The 20,360-nt window shown below is 48.7% G+C and overlaps 1 protein-coding gene across 1 annotated transcript in view; it reads right to left on the bottom strand.

The window, feature by feature from the left end:
• PLPP3 (phospholipid phosphatase 3) overlaps positions 1–18,007 on the bottom strand; it is a 44,107-nt gene extending 26,100 nt beyond the window's left edge. Inside the window, exon 1 of the mRNA XM_039556012.1 lies at positions 17,284–18,007. Within this exon, the coding sequence (XP_039411946.1) occupies positions 17,284–17,422 (139 nt within the window). The 5' untranslated portion in view covers positions 17,423–18,007. The remainder of the gene's footprint in view (positions 1–17,283) is intronic.
• Positions 18,008–20,360: the final 2,353 nt, after the last annotated feature.

The following is a 20,360-nucleotide window of genomic DNA, read 5'->3' as shown; positions in this document are numbered from 1 at the left end:
CCTCTGGATTTGAAACCAAGAGTAGAAACACTTCCTCATGTGGCTGGAGCACAACGTGCCAGCCTCATGCTCCAAGAGCTCCAGATGGACAGGAATACTGCCACTGTTTTTTTCTGGGAGAAAAAGTGCTTTTAGTGAGTATCTGTTACCTATTTTCAAAAGTAAGGACCACATACAAAGGGAGAAAGAGAAGGGAATTCTACAAAGAACATTAAGTTCTTCCTCATGGGAGTTTGGCGTGAGCTGATACATTGAAAAACCTTTAATATAAAGTGCATGTACACTTTCAATACCTAAGAATGCATTAATAAGAACGAAAGGTCTTATCCAAGCCACAATATGCAGGTCAATATAAAATTCTGCATTTGTGGGGTAGAAGAGATTTAAACCAGACTGGCCAACCAGCAAATTTGGAGAGGGTGAATATAAAAGACATTACCAACAGGAATCCAGAGCCAGCTCCAGCCAAACATGATGGAAACAGCAAATTTGGAAAGGGTGAATATAAAAGAGTTACCAACAGGAATCCAGAGCCAGCTCCAGCCAAACTTGGTGGAAACAAAGTCATCATTTCACATTTGTCAACAGCAAGGGATAAAATGCAACACCCATGAAAACCCCGAAGTGTCAACACCTTTTGAGGCATCTCTGCACATCCATGTGCTTTGGAAGTCTCACAGATACGACAAACCTGACCTAGGATGACCCAGCTCGAAGAGACGGGAAAAATTTAAAAAAAAAAAAAAAAAAAAAAAGATGTGCCTCTGAACTCTGCAATGGTGAAGGCAAACAGCTCGTGTGAAAAACATGCTGTGGTGACTGTTATGTTTCCAATTACAAATGGAGCGAGCAGGGTTTGCTCTGCCCATCAGCAGGGTTTGGAACAAGCCTCTCACCACCACTCCTCTGCGCTCTGCCTTTGAGGAAGGGCTCAGGCCACTGCCCAGACCACTGCCCAGCCCCAGCAACACTCAACACCCTGTTTCTTTTGGGGGGAATCTGAGAGATTTCGGCCAAACTGATGGAAGGGTGAGCAAACCAGTTGCTCTCCTCTGTCCCTGTCGTCCCACTGGCTGGGTGAACCCAAATATTTCCCCACGTAATAACAACTCTGTTCTACTCACATAGAATCATAGAATGAGAGAAAGGATTGGGTTGGAAGGAATCTTAAAGATCACCTAGTTGCAACTCATGGGCAGGGATGTCACCCACTAGATCAGGTTGCTCAGGGCCCCATCCAACCACTTCATCACCTCTATTCAAGAGGAAAATTTTGTGAGCTGTAGGTGCTGTTTTAATACATAAAATAGCAAGCAAAAATTCCTTATCTCAGCTTCGTGCCCCCAATGACCCCAGCATACAAGCCCTGGTTTCTTCTCTTTGCATGGCCATCCCAAACCATAACAAGAACAGGTGGAAATATAAAACTGTAGCCAGTCTAATGCAGCCAACAAAATAATACTACTTTTAAATCAGTAAAGACACAAAGAATATGAAGGAAAAATGAAGCCAGTTAACCTGGTCAACATTAGGTCTCTTAAATAAAAATTCATCAAACTTCATCACTGAACTTCCCAAACATCTTCCTCAGCACCATGGTCAGGCACTGCCACTGTAATAAAGCACGTTTTTGGGAGCAACTGCCCCTATGCAGGAGGCAGCAGAGCCCGTGGCCATAGCCCTGAGCCTGCCACCAGTAGCTTTTTGACCCAGTTCTGTCAATGTACCTATTGTAAATGCAAAATCCTTCTTTGGATTTGAGGCAGCAGCCACCTGCACAAATAAGGCTGGGTTATAACTCTGTAACCCAATACAAGCACTGGAAGCTTAAAAAGTTTGTATTCCAAAAAGCACTTCTGACCTCTTCCTTAAAAGTTCACTAATCACTTTTAATTCATAATTTATTTCCTCTTAATATACTTGCTTTATGTAATACCCCCCTTCTCCCTCCCCTTCCTCTCCTCCTTTCTTTTTTCTGGAAGTTCCCCAGGAGAAAATGGTATTACACAACTCCCTTGATTAACTGGAAATGAAGCTTTTCCCCCTCGGTAGTCGCGATTTGGTAGAGTTTCCAGGACATAAAGCACGGCCCAGAGCACTGAAAGGCAGAGAGACGTGGGTGGAAGTGATCCAAAGGCCCTTAAAGTGATGGGGGTTGATCTTGGTGGTCCCCACAGCGGAGCTCAGTAAGGCTTTGCCTATTTATCAACAGGTTAAAAAAGTGTACTACTACCATTCTTCTTGCTCCTCTGTATTTTGCCTGCACAGAGCGGCATCCTAATGTATACATGATGCAATACATGGTATAACTGAGATTGTGCTGGTACCTGGGTAATATTGAAAAAAAAATAAAAATCATGCTCCTAATTAAAACAGCTTTGTATAACAGGAAAAGGAGACTTTGCAGGGGAAGGAGGAGGTATGACAACAGCTGCCATGGCCATGCTGACACCTTGTTGCCCAGAGAAGTTTGAGGTACTTTGGTGGAAAGCAGTTGGGAATGGGGTGTTTTGGAGGGAAGACATCACCTGCAGCAACAGAAGTGGCCACCTCATGCTGCTCACAAGGACTTACCCTGGTCCATCTGCCCCTGGACGAGATCTTTTGAATTATTTGTGCCCCTGAAAGCCAAACAGATTTTTTTGGGACAGCATGCTTCCATGCCGCACACCATCTCGGACTTCTGGATGCTTTTATCCCTCTAAAAAACTGAAAATTCTGCAAATCCGGTGAGAGAGTAACACTGAAAACTTCACCACCCTGTTCTGCAAGCCTAGGGCCATCCAGGGTGGGCACAGCCACATTGTCACCCCAGCCCCTTTCCCATGCACAGCCCAAACCTCCCCATTATGGCTGTGCTTTGCAGGCAGGTGACATCTCATAACCCTGTTTCTTTAAGGGACAGGATGAATTGGGCCACATCCGAATGGCACAGGCAAGGGCCAAGGCTCTATTCACACTGACTCGAGGGACACAACACACACCGTGCCTTTTAAAACCAAAAATGGAGAACTCTCAATTTCCATTTCCAGCCTCCTAAAACAATGCTGTGCCCTGCTGTCAAGGAACGTGTGAATAAATTGAGGAAAAAAAGTTAAAGAAGCCCAAGGGAATAGGAGTCCCTTTTTCTTTATTGCAGTTAATTTTGACAAAGGCTCTTCTGTTTCCTCTCCTCCCCCTTTTTTTTTTTTTTTGGAACGGCTTCGTGCCAAGCTGCATTATTCCTGTTCACCATGGTAGTGCCATGAAACCCGCCTGGTATGTTTGCCTGAAAATCACAGGTTTTCATGGCAATTGTTTTCATCTCAACAACTACTCCCTTTGTCACCTCAGAAAAGAAGGGCTCAGGCTCAAATCCCATCCCAGCAACAAAGCATCCACGTAAAAGCACCACGACCTTCCAAACCCAGCACCATGAAGACCTGCCCTCCCAACAGGGCAGAAACCCTCCAGAACCTTTTACCACCTTGCTCAGAACACCAGAGTGACTGCAAACCCATGAGAGATGCTGTACACAGCCTCAGTTTGAAACACTGAGGGTTGGGAAAAAAAGCATCCCAATGGTGGGATTGTTTTGAAGTATTTTTTAAGTGGAAATAGTTTCTTTTCTTGCAGCCCATCGTGGCAACCGGAGCCCTCTGGCTCCTGTCAGCGAGGCAGGAGCTCAGCAGCTCCTCAGGGGTGTCCTCTATTTCCAGCCTATTTACTGCTCTGTTGAGAAAGGAGCCTATAGATGCTCCAGTTCTCAGATTTGGGACTTTGGAGGGACTGGGTTATTCAACAAACCAACCCTTTCTAAACACTGTCAAAGGAGTGATTTGATGCCTTTCAGTGCTTACCATACAAAACGCTGAAAGACCAGCGGACTTCAAAAGCCGCAGAAGCGGAGCTGGAGTTTGGCAGGAGTTCATTAGCTGCCTGTGTCCTTCTGTGTGTGGCTTGTAATTACATGCAGACCTGGTGCCAAATCCTCATCTACTGAGGGGTACCAATTAACATGCTGCTGGATGATTCACAGGTAGCTAATGTCGAGATTTATACACCCGGCGTGCCAAGTATCCCATGCTTTATTATTATTATTATTATTATTATTATTATTATTATATATTTTTTTTAGCTGGTCTTTTTTTCCTCTTTTCAAAATATCATACAAAAACAAGGTTTTGGCAGTAAAATTGCGATTGTCCAGCCTGTTCCCAGGGCCACACACTGGTGCGCCTGATCCTGCTGACACTGTGTACCACATGTGCAGGGAAATGCACATCTCTTGCAGCACGGGCCAAGGGCTTGCAAGTTAAATCCCCTACAGTGTTTTCCCTTTGTAAAAAGCAGAGGTTTTCTGCTCCAAGGAGAAAAATTCTAAAATTGAGGTACCATTTGCGCTCCATACTCCCCTTTCCTGTTTCTTGCACCTTCTTACTCCTACAGGTAGCAAAACAATAACAGCAGAAACTTTAACAGCAGCTGGGGGAGCTGAAGAAGCAGGTAACTAAAACTGGTAATTTATTTTTTGGAGTGGAAATGTACACGAGACTGCATCTCCTGCAGGAAAACGTAACAGTTGTTAGTTTCTCTAACAAAAGATTAAAAAAAAAACCCACAAAAAAAAAAAGAGCCTTTCTCTTCTTGCTTGAAATCTGCATCCCTTTGCCTCTCTTACTGGAGAGATCTGCATCCCTTTGCAGCCAGCTGGCTCCCAGTGCAGCCCTTGGCAATTAAAACCTTGGGAAGTCAAACACAACAGCATGGAAGTGAGCCTTTTGTTTTCCTGTTTTGTCATTCCTGTCCTGTGTTTGATCCCAAGAAGATTTCTCAGGCTAGAGGGAAACCATGGGCCCAGCGGAGCATCTTGGCACCAACTGCACACAGGTCTCCAAGCTCACTGGTTTGCCACTGCTGATGGTTTCCCCGTGGGGAGCATGGAGAGCCAGGCCTCATTTCCTTCTGCTTGACTTTCTCTTTCCCAAAAAACACTGCTCCTCAGCCCTGGGGGGGTGACAATTCCAGGAGGGCTGCAAGTACAGCCCAACGCTCGCACCGCTTTATCCTTCTCTAATAAACCTTTCACTGCATTTGACACGATACAGGTCTTGTCCAGCCATGAAAGCCTTCCTGCTTATCAGGAGAATTTTTAATCAACCAGCAGGGAAAACATGGCCTGACATTTTATTGCTTCCTTGTGCTTTGCTTTTAGATGTTTCGATTTCTTCCAGCTTGTACTCTTGCTAATCTCTTTAGCCAGGGATCAGTGGAAAGCCTCAAGTTTTCCATGCCCAGCAGCTTCCTGCGGATCATTTGCAGCCAGGGCAGGCAGAGGAGCATGGGGGCAGTGGGGGCTTTATGATGGGATGGGAGAAGAAGGCACCAAGCTCTCGATTCACTGCAGGTTCTGGAACAGGGTTTTGTCCTGGCCACAATTACAAAACAACAAACAACGTCTGTGGGGAAGGGTCATAAGAAGTTCAGCTTTCCTCTATTAAAACCATCTGGTGCCTATAAAAAACCCCAACTGGTTGGTTGGGATGGTTGGCAGCACCTCCTCCCTGCTCAGCTCTTCCTGGCACCTCACGGGAACGCGGTGGCACCAGAGGTGTCACAGCGAGGCACAGGGCTGCCATGGGAACAGGGAGCCTGGCAGACACACACCCCACTCACTGTGCATCCCTCCTGCTGGGAAGAAGGTGCCCCAGCATCCACCTCATTTCACTTCTTATCTGAGCCAGAACTTCTTTACGAGGTGCCTGTCCCCTCAGGAACGCCAGCTCCTGCCAGAGTGCCCTCGGTGAGCCCCTGAGAGGGCTGAGCTTTCTGAGCAAAATAAAACATCCCTGTGAGGCCGGAGTGGGACCCTGAAAAGGGTTTCTCCAGGTCAATGGGTCCCCCTCCAGCATCAACAGGGAGAGGCACCGCCAAACCTGCAGGGGATGGGAGACTTTATTAAAAAAAAAAAAAAAAAAAGCCTAAACCTCTTCTTTGTTTCCAACAGAAATAAAAAAAAAGGGGGGGGGGGGGTGAAAAAAAAAAAAGTAAAAGAAAGGAGAGGAGAGGAGAGCTTACAGCCAGTTCCCCAGCCTGTAACACAAAACCGGGCTGTGCTGGGAAACCTTACACCACGCGGCATCCAGCTCATGTACTCCTGCTCCGCTCACCACCTCCCGGATGCTTCCCCAAGCCCAAACTGCCCTTGAGAGAAGCCAAGCCTCAGCCTCTGCTGAAAAGCCTCTTTGTTTGGATTCCCTTTCCAAATCAGCGTATCCTGAGATTGAACTCCCTTCCACCCCTCTGCATGGCTTTTTAATGTTGGGATGCCTTTGGCAGCAGCCAGATCTGCCAGCAGGTTTGCGGTCCCATAATAGCGCTCAGCCCGCGGAGCTGGGGCACGCTCAGCGCGAGGAACTTTCTCCACGATAAAGGAGAGAAAGGCAGGGAACAAGAAAGTATTGCAGAATTACTTCAAAAGATCCTTTAATCATGAATTGTGAACGGAGAAGCTGAGTTCTCCTTAATTAAACAATGGCTTTAATCAGCCTTCAATAGCTGGCATTACACAGAGGGTGGGGAGGCCCTGGCACAGGGTGCCCACAGAAGCTGTGGATACCCCATCCCTGGAAGTGTTCAAGGCCAGGTTGGATGGGGCTTGGAACAACCTGGGATGCTGATGGAAAGTGTCCCTGCCCATGGCAGGGGGTGGGACAAGACAAGCTTTAAGGTCTCTTCCCACCCAAACCATTCCATTGTGTGACATTAAGGCACATCAGTGAGACCATTTTGTCTTTCTTAACCTGGAATAATTGAAAGGAAACCAGACAAGGCATCAAAGGAACCCAGGCACAAGGTCTGGACCATGCACACATCACCAAGAGGGTCTGACTCCAAGCACTGCTGTGAGCTTTCCACGCAGCCCCAAGGCCATCACTCACTGAGGCCCTCAAGGTGGACCTCAAGTCCACCACTCACTGCACACAGAAATAAAATGCATTTTCTTGCACTGCCCACTCTGTCTGCAAGCTCAGGGCACAAGTGTGGTACTTCCATACAGCTCCTGACAGGCAATGGGGTCTCCTGTCTCTCTTGGAACTTGCAAACGCCCCAAAATCCTGCGTTCCCACAAAAGGCAGAGACACGGTACTCCCAGGGAAGGACCTCTGCTCTAGCAATGATGCAGCTGAGACCCACAAACAGCACCAAGGCAATAAACTCACCCCTCAGAGAAAACACAGCAGATCTGGCAGCAAGGGAGTGTTAATGAGAATATCAGCCTGACACCTCACCCGACACTAAAGGGAAAAGCCTCCAAAAGCAGCCTCAGGCCCGGGACTTGAAGCAATTTCACAGGGGAAGAAGCTGTTTTTCACTTGCAGGTAGCTTTTTAATCGAACTCAGTGTTACATCTTTCCCTGTGAAAGAAAAACCCTGAGCTTTAAGCAGGTGGATTTTCAGACTGTGGATACATTTGTGGCAGAAAACTTCAGTGAGAGCAAAAGCAAAGTACTTGTTGTTATATCCACAATCCTGGTGTATCCCAAACACTATCCCACTTGTCTGGCAATTTCAAACATGCTGCATGCCTAGATTCTGCAGTGCATCTGAGAGTTTTCACACTGGAAAACTTCTTTGTGCCCATGGTGATTTATCAAAACAGGCTTTCTCCAAAATGCTGTCTGGCTTTTTCATGGGTTTTGCATTTGACAAAGATTCACACCAGCTCAGTCAGAAAAATAAATGCCACAAAACTTCTCCTTTAAGGAGAAAAAAAAAAAAAAAAATCCAAACCACCCAACCCTCACAGCCCAATGCTTTAGAAATGCTTCCACATGCTAATCAGCCTCCTATTCAGTTCCAGACTGAATAGGACTCCAACAATGACAAAGAAATACGCTGAACCTATCCCACATTTCATCCCCTTCACTCAAAATGTTGCTGTTACCTTGGTTTTCAGCCGCTTTGTGGGAGCTGCAGCAGAATGACAGCTGCATGCTAAAGCTGCAGGGATGGTCAAGAAACCAGGAGTGCTGGATGAAAAAATATCTGGACCAGATTACGTGGGAAAAAAAATGGAATTATTTGAGGAGATAGTAACTGATGCTGCAAATTTTTATGAGCTAATAAGGAAAATAAAAACTACAAAAAACCCCCTGAGTTCTCTACTGAAAGCACAGCCCCTTGTGGTCAGGCAGCAAAGGGAATTTTTTCTCAGCCTGGCAAGTATGAGTAGGATAAAAGCCCCTCCAAGCCCTTCCCTTTGAGAATTATCCATTTTCGTTATGTATTATCAACTGGCAGATGCCTTTAGTGCAGCTTTTCCTCTATATCCTTAACCTGAAAAACTCCAGCTCTTATTCTGGGAAAGGACACGCCAGCTCCTGCTGCAGTGGGTGAATCCAAGGTTGTTTCCTTTTTCTGCAGAACATGGAAGCACCAGGACAGAGCCACCCAGGGAAGTTTTCCTAGGAATTAGGGTGGGAAGCTCCAGGACAGGTGCCCATATGCCCTAGGGACACATTTCAGCCCAAGCCCTGGCAGTCACAGACTCCTCCACAGTCGCTGAGGCTCTGATTCCAAGATACTTTGGGAGGCTGGTGATGGCCTGGCAGGACTGGCAGAAGCAGTGAAGTTTGCAGCTCCAATGGGGAGTTCAGGAAGGAATTAGAGGTACCTCAGCAGCTCTGAAAGCCCCAGTGGGCACCTGGGTGCCTCTGTACTGGAAACACTGCCTTCAAAGTGTGCCCTCGCCAGGCTCCAGCTCCTGCCCACGCACGGAGGTGATGCTGCTCCCTCATGCTCCCTGTCTCCCTAGATTAGAAACTCCCAGAGGCACAAACCTCCCGTGACGTGCCTGGGCAGGACACAGGGCAGCACAGCCTGGCACAGGGATCCTCGACCCAGCACGTGAATTCAGGAAGAAGCAGCTCCTCAAAAAGCAAGGGCCATCTGATCAGTGATCAAAGAGCGGCTCCAGAAACCTGCTAACACCAAACTGATTCACAGCTATCGACTTCAAAGGAGTTTTGCTGCCTGCCATCAGCTCACCAGCCATCCAAAATTACTCCCTGAGCATCACTCAGAACACAAATGCACCCGGTGGTTACTGACCAGACCTGCTTATCAGCATTTTACCACACTGTTTGCGACTTTCCCTTTGGAAACCAGCACTTTAAAGGGTGGTGGGCCTTGCAGAAAAGCCTTGGAAGCCCTCAAAATGCTTGGGATGTGGGACTGGTTGCCACGGTTGCTGCGCTGCTACAAAGACCAGAGCACAGACTTTGCTGTCAGCTGGGTGGGAACAATAACCAGGGCTGGGCTGGCTGCTCCTCCAAGCTTAAAGGAAAGCCCATCACACCACTCCCCAAAAAAGTCATAAATAACCTGCTGAGTGTCAAGGAGACAGGAAGCCCAGACCATTTGGCACACTGGCTTTCAAATTCAGTGGCTGGGCGCTTGGAGGATGTGATGAGGTCTCAGCTTTGCACGAGCACACGCTGAATTAACAGCAATGTAATTAGTATCTGCGTGCAGTGCCTGCATGCTCGGACACAGGGGCACTGCTGGCTGGTCAGAAATGGCTGTCATTTTCTGTGATTTACAGCAAAAGCAGGTGAAAGTCAGTTGCAGGATGTCCCGCAGCTCATTGCTCCCCTTGTGCAGCACCAGACTGACACTGCTGGGAGATGGGAGCTCTCTGAAGGAGCCTCACTTCTTTCAGGAAGGATGGCTGCCCAAAACCATTAACTAGTAACTTTCACTTCTTCTCTTTAAAGCCATGGAGGGAAGAAACACGCTGTTCTCAGCTCCAGCAGCCAGCAAAGGTGATGAGGCTGCAAGAGGTGCAGTCTGACATCTGCAAGCTCCCGAAGCAGTGAAGGACAGCTCTGCGCCACAGCCGCCTCTGGGCGAGGTCTGGGCGAACCCAGCAGTGCCAGCTGCTCCAGCCTCAATTTGCTGTGTTTTCTGGGCATGATAGGCTATGCCCACTGGGGTGTTTTATTAGACAACCTGGAGGCACCTCCCAAGCTTCTTGGTGCTATGATCATCACACTTTCATGTCTTTCTGGACAAGAGATGCAAAACTATGGGAAAGTAGCAGAGGATTATGAACGCTCCCCATTGACTCAGAGTCACTGTCAGACCAACTGCAGCTCCCTTTGGGCTCGGGCTGGCAGCTGCAGCCTGGCCCTGTTGGAGGGCACCATGTGCTCAGAGAAGACAAGGTCGTGTATGGATGCAATCTACAGGCAAGGGACACCCAGGGCTGGAACAGGAACACAAAGAGCACAGGCATTTTCAGAGCATCACAAGCTCTGGAGTTAAATTACATGTTCTGCTTATAAGTTGACTTGATGCAGAGTCTGTTTTCAACCCTCTATCTCCAAAACATCCAGCACATGTGAAAAATGAGCCCACTTACGTGACTGACTCCAAAGGATGGAGTTCCATAGGAATTTCTAATACTTCCAAACCTGCCAGGACAAAGCTAATTTTCAAACTCATTCATGCATTCTCTTGGTAACGAACTTATGCTTAAGGCTTGCTTTCAAACTGTTTGCATCAAAACCCAAACGGAGACACTTCAAATTCCCTGGTTTTCGTGGCATTCTGCCTCCTCAGGTCTAACTGGAGGAGCAGCTTCTGCTGATCACGATCCCACTGTTGCAACTAAGCCTTGTACAGCTAAGAGGCAAGAAGGGATTCTCCAGCATAACTTCCCAACAGCTGCTCCAACACATCCCTGGGCTCAGACACCTGATCCACATGAAGGAACTTCCCACCTGCTCTAAAATTGTGGAGCAGGTAGTGCCCCTCCAAGGTGGATGCCATGGGAGGGAGTGAAACAGAGACGGGGTGGCTTTGAAAGGGATACAAACGCCCTTCTGAGAAAGGGGCTGTGCTGATCCTTGAAGAGATGTGACACACAGGGCACCCTCTTCCCAGCTTTTGGCAAAACCCACCCAGCTGAGGTATCTGGAAAGGCAGAGGGAAGGCTGGCCATGGGCCAGGCCTCCAGACACATTGGCAAGGCAGGAAGCACAGAAGTGCATTCAGAAAATTGACTTCAGGCTTTTATAATTACAGGATAAGTGCTGGATTACTTTAATTCACCTCTTTCATTGAGGTTTTATCATTCTCACTTCTGAGCCTTTTTTTTTTTTCTTTGTTTGAAATATGAAACCTGACCTATCAGAAGAGCCGAACAAGGCCCTAGGACAGAACAAAAAGGAAGAAATGTAAAAAAAAAAAATATATATATATATATATATATGACAGCCCTCATCAAAACCCCAGCTGGCAGGGTGGAAAGCCACATCCTGGGAGGGGGTTTCCCTGCTTCCTTCCCCTGCTGGGACACAGCCCCTTGGGATGCCAGGGAAGCTGCCGTTCCCAGCGCTGGCTGCGTGGACGCTGGGATAGGAGGGTTTGAAGGCTGCTGCCTTTCCCCACGCTGCCTTCAACAGGCAGGCCCTTGTTCCAGGCCAGGCAGGCCGGGAGACCACAACGGTCCCTTCTGGATTACTATGGATGAAGTGGGAGCATTGTATGAAGGGAACGGGGAGGATGGAGCCTGCTCCGCCAGAGCGAGCCACGCAGCAGAGCTGGGCCTTTGCCTCCCCCTCTTTGAAGGCATTTCAGGCAGAGATGGAGCCATACAAACACCCTGCCTATCTCACATGCTGAAGAGGGGCCCTGGTTTGCCAGAGGTTCCCCAGCTGTGGTATGCAAACCATTTTTGGGTGGTACACGGAGCACACGCATCTGGAGAGACAGCACCAGCCTGTATCCAGACAAAGAGAGTCAGACCAAAGCAGCCTAGGAAAGGCATGCATATTAAATTGAGATTTAAAGGGTATAAAAATAATCCGTTTGATCTGGGAGTGATGTTTATATTATTTTCTGTGCTCACTACAAACAGACAATTAAAAAATGTCATCTGCTGTAATTGTGATCCCATCTCCTGCCTGTCTCAGCAGCAGGTACACAGGATTCAAAGCACTCCTGGCCATGAAGCAGTTGCACATAATTCTGCTTTTCCTGGAGACACATCTTCAGGCTGGCCAGGTTCCACCAACTCGGGAAAGCCAACAGATTTATACCCCTGAGGACTCGGTCTGCCATAGGTACAGCATTTCCTTGTTCTGCAATTAACACCTCAAGTATAATTGTCACTAATAATCTCTTTTTGATAGGTTGGCTGTCTTTTTTGTTTGTTTGTTTGTTTTCACAAAGCAAATGCAAAAAAAGTGGATTTCAAACACCCCCAAAATATTTCTCTTGCGTTTACTTCCAGTCATCTTTGGCTCTTTCGGTCTGTCAAGGGAGGCACAACAGATGGGTATCATGCTTTAGGCGCTGACTGTTGGTTCAATAAGAAGCTTTTCCCGACTCAAAAAAAGCTCCTTTACACCCAAGTTATGGCAGAGTCCAACTGCACAACAATCCCATGCCAAGGTGCCACTTCTGCCAACCTGCCTCTCCCGAGCGCTTCCAGAGCAGCCATCCCTGGCCAGGAGCTCGCTGCCACCGAAGAGATCCTACAGGTATGAGGTGATACATAAACATTAACAACCAAACCCCACCTAGGGATGCTCAAAACACAATGACGACTGTCCACCCACACAGCTTCTCTTGTGTGGTGTGGGCTCGGTCCTCCCCGACATGGAGGAGACACAGCGTGGAGAAGGCAACACCGGGGGTTGGGACTGTCCAGCTGGTTTGGTACAGTCAGGTCTTGTTGTCCCTTGCTGAAAACAAGAAATGGTTGGCTCAGCATCTTCTTCAGGTGCACAGAAAGATGTCACCCACACGACAAGCGAGTGCTGCGCAGTGGGGTAGTCCTAAAAATAAAAAACAACAGCCCCAACCCAAACAAAGCAAAGCTGCTTAGCTCATCACATCCAGCTTTACACGACCCACATAACTCTAACCTCACCCCTCATCTCCAATTCCTCCCACTCCTTACACCTAAATGACAATCCCAGGCCTGTTTGCACCAATTTTCGTGATGAAGCGACAAGGCCCCTGGCAGAGCTCAAATCCTTTTTGCTTCTGAGAGCTGGAGGACGACACAATTTTCTACACAGAAGAGGAAAGTCAAGAGTAATCTGAACTGTTAGCCCAAATTACAAGATTATATCCCCACTTACATAAACATGTCAAGGTCCAGCTAGCACAAATATTTACTTTAAAAGTTCATTTTAGCATCAAGCTCGCTACAGGAGATGCCAAATTTGTGAGAAAGCTGCAGAGATATTAAGGTTGTAAGAGGTCTATCCATCTGTTGCTTCAAAAAACCTCCCCAAGGCAGTAAAACTTCTGTTGTACAGATTAACTGGGATTGACAGAAGAGAGAAAATTAAATTAGAGGCAGAAAAGAAGAAGGGCAGTAAATTATGTGCAGTTTACATCCCACCAGCCTGAAACATATGCTCCCATAAACCCAATTTCCACGAGCCTCAGAAGCAGGTATGCCAGATGAAATCCTTCTATTTTATGGCACAAGCAGGACTTTTTGGAAGCTGTTTTACCTGCACAAGCTGCACAAATACAAGCTACTGAAGACCCTCATCTGCCCTATCACCCTTGCTGACACAGCCTTCCCCTCTTCCGAGATTAAACGCTTGACTTAGCACCCGTCAGCAGAGCACAGGTGGCTGCTCAGGGCTTGCTGAACACCAGGAGTCCCCGCCAAGGGAAGAAAGCAGGTCTGAGAGGAGTAAATTTAACCCTAGATGCTACATCTGTGGGGCCAGGCTCCAAAATATCCCACCTCAAGGGTCAGGGCAGGAGGCTTTTCCCCAGCTGGCCACGTCTCCTGCATCAGGAGGAGGTTTGGTGGCTGTTGCAGCAGCTCCCTGCAGTGCTGCATCAGGACAGCAAAACCCCATGGCACCAGGAAAGTTGTCCCCTGAGATCTGCCCCAGCCAGGGTCACCCCAGTTCCCCCCAAAAACAACTCCATGCTCCAGGCAGGAGGTGCAGGAAACCCGTGGCAGAGGGATGGGCTGTGGATGGTCAGATGAAGGTGGAGTGAGGTCCACCCATCACGCCTCTTGTTTTGCTGCTCAGAGAGTTCCCCACCACTCTACAATGTGAAGACACCAACCAGCTCAGCAGGGGCAACTTCAGACCCGCCCAGACCCCCTCAACCACATTTTCAGATGTTTTGCAGTGATCAGGAGACAGGGACAGGGCAGCGGGGACTCTTCCACACCGCCGAGCTCGCCTGTGGCCCTAACAATTTCAGGAAGCATCTTCCACTGCTCTAAACAGAGCCCTCCCAAGAGGAGGAAGCAGATGGAGAAAGTTATTTTCCCCCCTCACATGACCTGCTTTAATAAATGCACACTCAGTTCTTTTCTGCCTTTTTTACTGAGTTAAGCACGGGCATGGAGTTTCTGGGAAGTTCACAGCGTCGGCGATCAAACCTCTCGTTCATGCAAGAAACCAGGGATTTAGGGGTGCCAAGTGCACTCATTAGAGGAGTGGGCTGGTCATTCAGTAACATCCAGCTCCCTGCCAACTCCACTCAAGTTGGAAATGCAGGAGAAACGGAGGGTCTGGTCCAGTGGATCTTCATCCAACCCACTCCACCAGCCACGCTCTTCTGCCCATGGCTCCATGACTCTGTTCCCCAAGAAAAGAAGATACAAATCTTCCTCTCATGCATTTGCTATCAAGATAACCATTGTGCTACTTAAGGATGAAAGACAGAAGTAGATCTTTCTAACGACTCTCACCAAATTAAAGCTGAAGGAAGCTCCTGATAGCTCAGCTTTACTAATTCAGGCTTTCTTAGATGTTTATGATAATTGTCTTCTGGGTAATTTGTTTAAATTTGTGTGTAAACAAAGGGTTTGTACACACCTACAGCCTCCCAGAGAGTGTGTCACTTCTGAAAAACATTTCAGCCATAGTTCACTCTTTTCATTTTCCCTTCATAGAAAACCAATTCAAGGCGGAATTATGGCAGCACCTGCAGCAGGAGCCAGAGCAGCGTCACAGGCCTCTGCAAATCAAATGGCCAGTTTTAATAGTTCCTAAAGTGGTCCTCAAATGAGAAAAAGCCTTCTGTTTCCCTGCTTCTCTGAATGTCTTCGGGCAGCTGCTCAAGAGGCGTAACTCAGTTTGACGGCACTGGAGGCCACTGGCCATGCGCCCACATGCCCCAGCAGATTTCTGCTGGTCCCTCCACCTCAAAAGAAGTCATTTCACCCAATTCTGCTCCTCATTATCTTATGTAGGACTCTTTTTTTTTTTTCTTCCTCACTTCATGTGTAAATATCCATCAACTTGTACCTGTCCACCTTTCTCTTACAGAAAGGGTTCAGCTAAGGCACCTTTTTCCCACTTTCCAAGTGGTTTTTTGGGGATTTTTTTACAAGAAAATGGGAATCAAGTGCTTGGAAACTATAAGCTCATAGTCTTCCCTAGCAAAAGGCACAGGGAAGAGCAAGCCAAGTCTCCCATGAGTGGGGCAGCTTTCACAGCAACTCATGCCCAGTCATCCACCAGCAGGTCTGATACTCCTGATCTGGGTGTATTTGCAAAGCCCATCCCCAAACACACATCATGGGCTCTCCATCCCATAATCACCTCCTGCACCATGTCCCACCCATGCTCTTCACCTGCCAGTGATCAGCCAGATCTAAACTTTCCTTCAGTTGTTGCATTCATGCTTTTACTTTTAAATGCTGCTCACCCTAAAAAAAAAAAAAAAAAAAAAAAAAGCAACAAAACAACAACATAGAACCCCAACAAAAACCCCTAAACAAGCCAACTCTGGTGTTTACTTTCCGATTTCCACCTGTAGCAACCTGAAACAAAGCAACAATCACAGTTTTGCTGTATCACATTATTCCCTGCTAACAATACTTTCCAGTGATGCTTGGTAAGTCCTGTTTACCCAAACTAGCACAAGTAGAATAACACATGTCAACCAAACTGCTTTTTCATTTAGGACCCTTAGCCCAGAGAATGGGAAGCAAAACCCTTTTCCCATTCAAATAGCACCTACTCATGCCAGGAATGCCTCAAGTTAAGCAAACTTGCGTAAATAAAAGTTTAAAAGTTCTGATTCCTAGGAGCTGTTTTACTAGGAATTCTACTTTCTGCTTAAGTAAGTAAGTCCAGCTAGTTATGTTTCTACTTATATTAGTTTCATATATGGGATATCAAGTATTTTTATTTTTTCCAGATCCGAAAAGATGAAGCTTTCTGCACTGGCCCCTATTCTTGTGGGAATATAAAGAGAAAACCATGCCTCTCCTCTTAATGTATTAGTGCCCCGTAATACACACCAGATGATCAATAAACTGCATAAAAATTAAATCAAACTGACAGTCTTTAAAAAATAGGCTCTAAGCAGAAACAATTGTTTTAGAGACTGTGGTGTCTGGAGTATTAAACTCACGTGCTGTTGTGTTATTAATCTCTTTGTTGGAAGCCAGTTGATTTCCCCTGCCTGTGTCTGTCAATTAAATATTCAGCATCGCAGCCACAATGGAAGGGTTGATGTTTTGGAATGCAAAAAGTTTTTTTGAGACGCGCTGTTGACAGTTTCCTTCCATGCCACAGCATCTCCAAAAGCCATCGCATCTCCAAAAGCCAAGCAGGCAAGGCAAACCCAGACCTCAGCCAGGGGCTGCGAGAGCGCTCCGAGCTTTTAAAGGAGTTTAGCGAGACCGGAGAAAGAGAGGAGCGCTGGTAAAGCCGCCAGCAGAGCGACACACAGTCCCCAGAGCGGCGAGAGTTGCTATTTTCCATTATTAACCAAAACACGAGCCGGGCTGACCGTAGAGCGCTGCCTCCACCTGGAGCTGGCCCCGGCGCCGCCGAGGTGCCGCCGAGCCAGCGCCGGGTGCGGGGCCCGTGCCGGGGGCACCCCCGGGGCGCATCCCCGAGCCCACAGTGCCCCCTGCGCACCGCGGCAGCGCCCGGGCAGCTCCCCCACCCTCCGGCAGCGGGGCCGCGGGGGCAGCGAGGCACAAATAAAGGAGTATCACCGACAATGAGCGGATCGGGGTGCGGGGGTGCCGTGCCCGGCTCTCCCCGCGGGGACCCCCGGCTGCCCCCGCGCTCCCCAGCCCGGCCCGGCCCGGCCGCTCCCCGGCTCCCCGCTCGCTGCCCGGCCCGGCTCTCCCGGCGGCCCCGCTCCGCTTTTGTTTGGGAAGCGGCGCGGCCGGGGCACGGCCGAGCTCTGTCCGCCCGCCGCCAAACTTTCCCAAAAGTTTTTCCCGGGGAGTGGTGGGGGTGCGGGAGCGGGGAGAAGGGGCGCGGAGCCCGCGGTGCTCACCCATGACGAGGCAGAGGCAGTCGAGGCAGATGAGCAGGGCTTTCTTGCTGCTGCTCTTGGCCGGGTTGTTGTTGAGCGCCGGGCTGCCCCCATTCTTGCTCTCCGGCGGGATCGCCTTGTCGTACTTGTAGCTCTGCATTATCGGGGGCGAGCGCCCGGGACGAGCCGTGCCGAGCCGAGCCGGGCCGTGCCGGGCCGCAGGGAGCCGCTCGGAGCCGAGCCGAGCCGTGCCGCGCCGAGCCGCGCCGCGCCGCCGGGCTCGCACGCCGTGCGCCGGGGAGGTGCTGCCCGCGCCGCCGGAGCCGCTCCCGGCCTCTCCGGTGGGGCACGGGAGGCGAGAGAGGCAGGCGGGTCTTCCCAAGGAGAGGAGGAAAAAGAGAGGGGGGGAAAAAAAAAAAAAATCAAAGTAGCAGAACAAAAACCAAAACAAGCCCCAAAAAATAAAACCAGCGAAGGGGCAGCGAGGGAGAAGTTTGCGGGTTGTCCCAGAGGCGGTGGAAAAGTCCTGGAGGAAAAGCCGGGGGGAAGGATAAAAAAAAAAAAAAAAGTGTGTATATATATATTTTTATGTCTGTATATGTGTGTATATGTATGTATCAAGGTCTCAGTCCGGGAGAAGGTGCAGGGGCGATGCTGCCCCGGGGGCAGGTGGGCTCCGCGCTGGGCTCCGCTGCGCTGGGGGCTCCCGCCGCGCCCGCCCCGGCCGCTCTGGGAGCCACCGGCTCGGTTCTGCACTTTTATTTCGCGAGGCCCTTCTACCCTCAGGAAAAAAAAAAAAAAAAAAAAAAAAGAGAAGAGGGGAAAAAAAAAAAAATCAGTCACTTCGCCTCGGATGGGATATCCAAGTAAGCACAGCCCCTTTCCTGCATCTGACATTTTACATAGATAATTAACTCCACATTTTTTTCCTGAGGGAAGTTTAAAAAAAAAAAAAGAGTTAGGAACTAAAGTTTTCTCTCGCAGACCAGAAGGAGAGGAGAGGAGAGAGCCTCTAGCGTTCATACAGGAGTGCAGGGGGAAAGGAAAACAACCAACCGATACAAGGCTGGAGGACTCCCGAAAGCTGGGAACGGTGCAAGGGGCAGAAAACCAACAACAAATAAATTTAAACGTTTTCTTCTCCTGTTTTTACTTCCTGCCCTCCAGCTCTGTTCCGTGTGCTGAGACAGGGGAGGGGACATGATGTGTGTGGTACCCACAGACCCTGGCAGACCCCAGCGGGGCGACCCTGGGCTCAGGGCTGGAGGTTTGGCTGTGCCACCCTGCCAGGTGCCATCGCTGAACCGTGACGGCTTTGCCCTCCCGCAGCAGCAACACCACCTTCATCGAATGAGTGTGAGGAGAGAGCTGGGTGAGGGATTGTTGTGTTGGTTAATCGCTCGTTTGGTCTAATTAAAAATCACCAGGGAAGTAAAGGAAAGGTTTCCTAGGAAGCCCAGCTGGCAGGAGGGCAATGCTCTGCTCTGAGCAGGGGTGCAGGTGGTGCTGCTACCCCGGGGAACTGCTCAGGACAGTGTTTAACCACTTCTCCTCTTATTTTTGGGTCGTGTATTTGTCAGCCTCTCACCTGTGTGCTGGCACGTATCCTGCTGCACCCCTGGTGTTTCCCAGGCAGGGAGGGGAGGGAGACCCCTCCAGCAAGGCCACCCTTCCCTGCTGCTCCTCCCGGAGCTGCAGACCATAACCAGAGCGCTGGAGAGCGCGCCTCGGCAAGGGCAGGTTTTCCAGGAATCTGTTTAGACACATACCTGGGCATACTGAGCCCATCCTGGCAGGGAGGAAGAAAGTGTTTCCATATTTTACTTTTATATGTGCGGTGTAAAAAAGAAAGGGGAAAACAGACCTTGGATGTTCCCCCAATTCTTTGTTTATGCCTCAGTGATGTGAAATCTGGTGCCACCTCCCAATGTAGTTTTCAGGAGGCTATTTTGCCCTTTATCACCCTGTGGCACTGAGTACAAAAGCATCACTTTTGGCCCAAAATGGTGTCAATCACCCACCTGGGGGACCAAGCTGCCCGGGACGACACATCTCAAGGTCTCTCTGCCTTTCCCCTGAGTGTGGCAGAGGTGTGGGTGCCTAATTTAGGCTCCTCGGATGCCTGGAGCAAGCGGAAAGAATCTTCACGTGGGAATTCTCCCCCAGCCGAGGGGCCAGCTGTGGGCACACTGCCCAGCCCAGCTCATGTCCACTGAGGGGCCAAACATCCACCTTCCCCTCACCCTTCAGAGCCTGGCCCTGCCTAGGGGAGCCCACAGATTCCAGCAGCTGGCTCCAGCCTCCCCACATCCCCAAATCTGCCGATCCCAGGGTTAAATTCCATTTTGCGTTCAAAGCAAGGAGAAAAAAAATAAACAAAAATTGAGACTTATCATTGTAACAGCAAACAAAAAAAAAACAACAAAAAAAGAGGCTTTCTTGTACTTTCAGGGAAATTGAAATTACGGTTTTGTATTTGCATTTACAAGACCCCTCAGGCTACTTATGTTTGCATTTTCATAACAAAAAGATTGTGCTGTTAATTGATGCAAGCCAGGGCACACAAATCTGAGTCTTGGACAATTTCTTAAGGGAGCAGCAGCCACCACAATTGCCCAGTTCACATTTGACAATGGGTGAGTCAGCAGTGCCAAAAAGCAGCTTCTGTGCCTTTGTCAATAATATGCAAGAGATACATTGGTAACAATTAGTTGTTTATTCATAAATGGAATTATCGAATACACCATGCAACAGTGTCCTTCAGGACCTCAGCTTTTCCTTTCAGTCAGACTTGAAATTCTCACTGTGGACTGAGGCTTTTCTTTGTATAAATTATTTAGACTTACTGAGTTTGTATTACTAGTGGATTTTGCTCTGCATTTTTGGAGGACTGATTTTCACCACCTTCCCACCCCAGCTGGACCAAACCTCTGGAGAACAAGGAATACGCTGATACAATTTCTGGGAAGATAAAACATTGCTATACCACTTGTTCTTTCCCATATTTATTTCACAACCCAACAATTTGAAAAGAGGAATTGAGTTTTATTCATTCAGTCTTGTCATTTTAGGAGAATCAGCTCTTTAAGGCTATTCCC

This window comes from Corvus cornix, chromosome 8, assembly GCF_000738735.6.
Source record: "Corvus cornix cornix isolate S_Up_H32 chromosome 8, ASM73873v5, whole genome shotgun sequence".
In the NCBI taxonomy this organism is placed as follows: domain Eukaryota; kingdom Metazoa; phylum Chordata; class Aves; order Passeriformes; family Corvidae; genus Corvus; species Corvus cornix.
The sequence above is the reverse complement of the archived record's forward strand: the minus strand, read 5'-3'. Positions and strand labels throughout refer to the sequence as shown.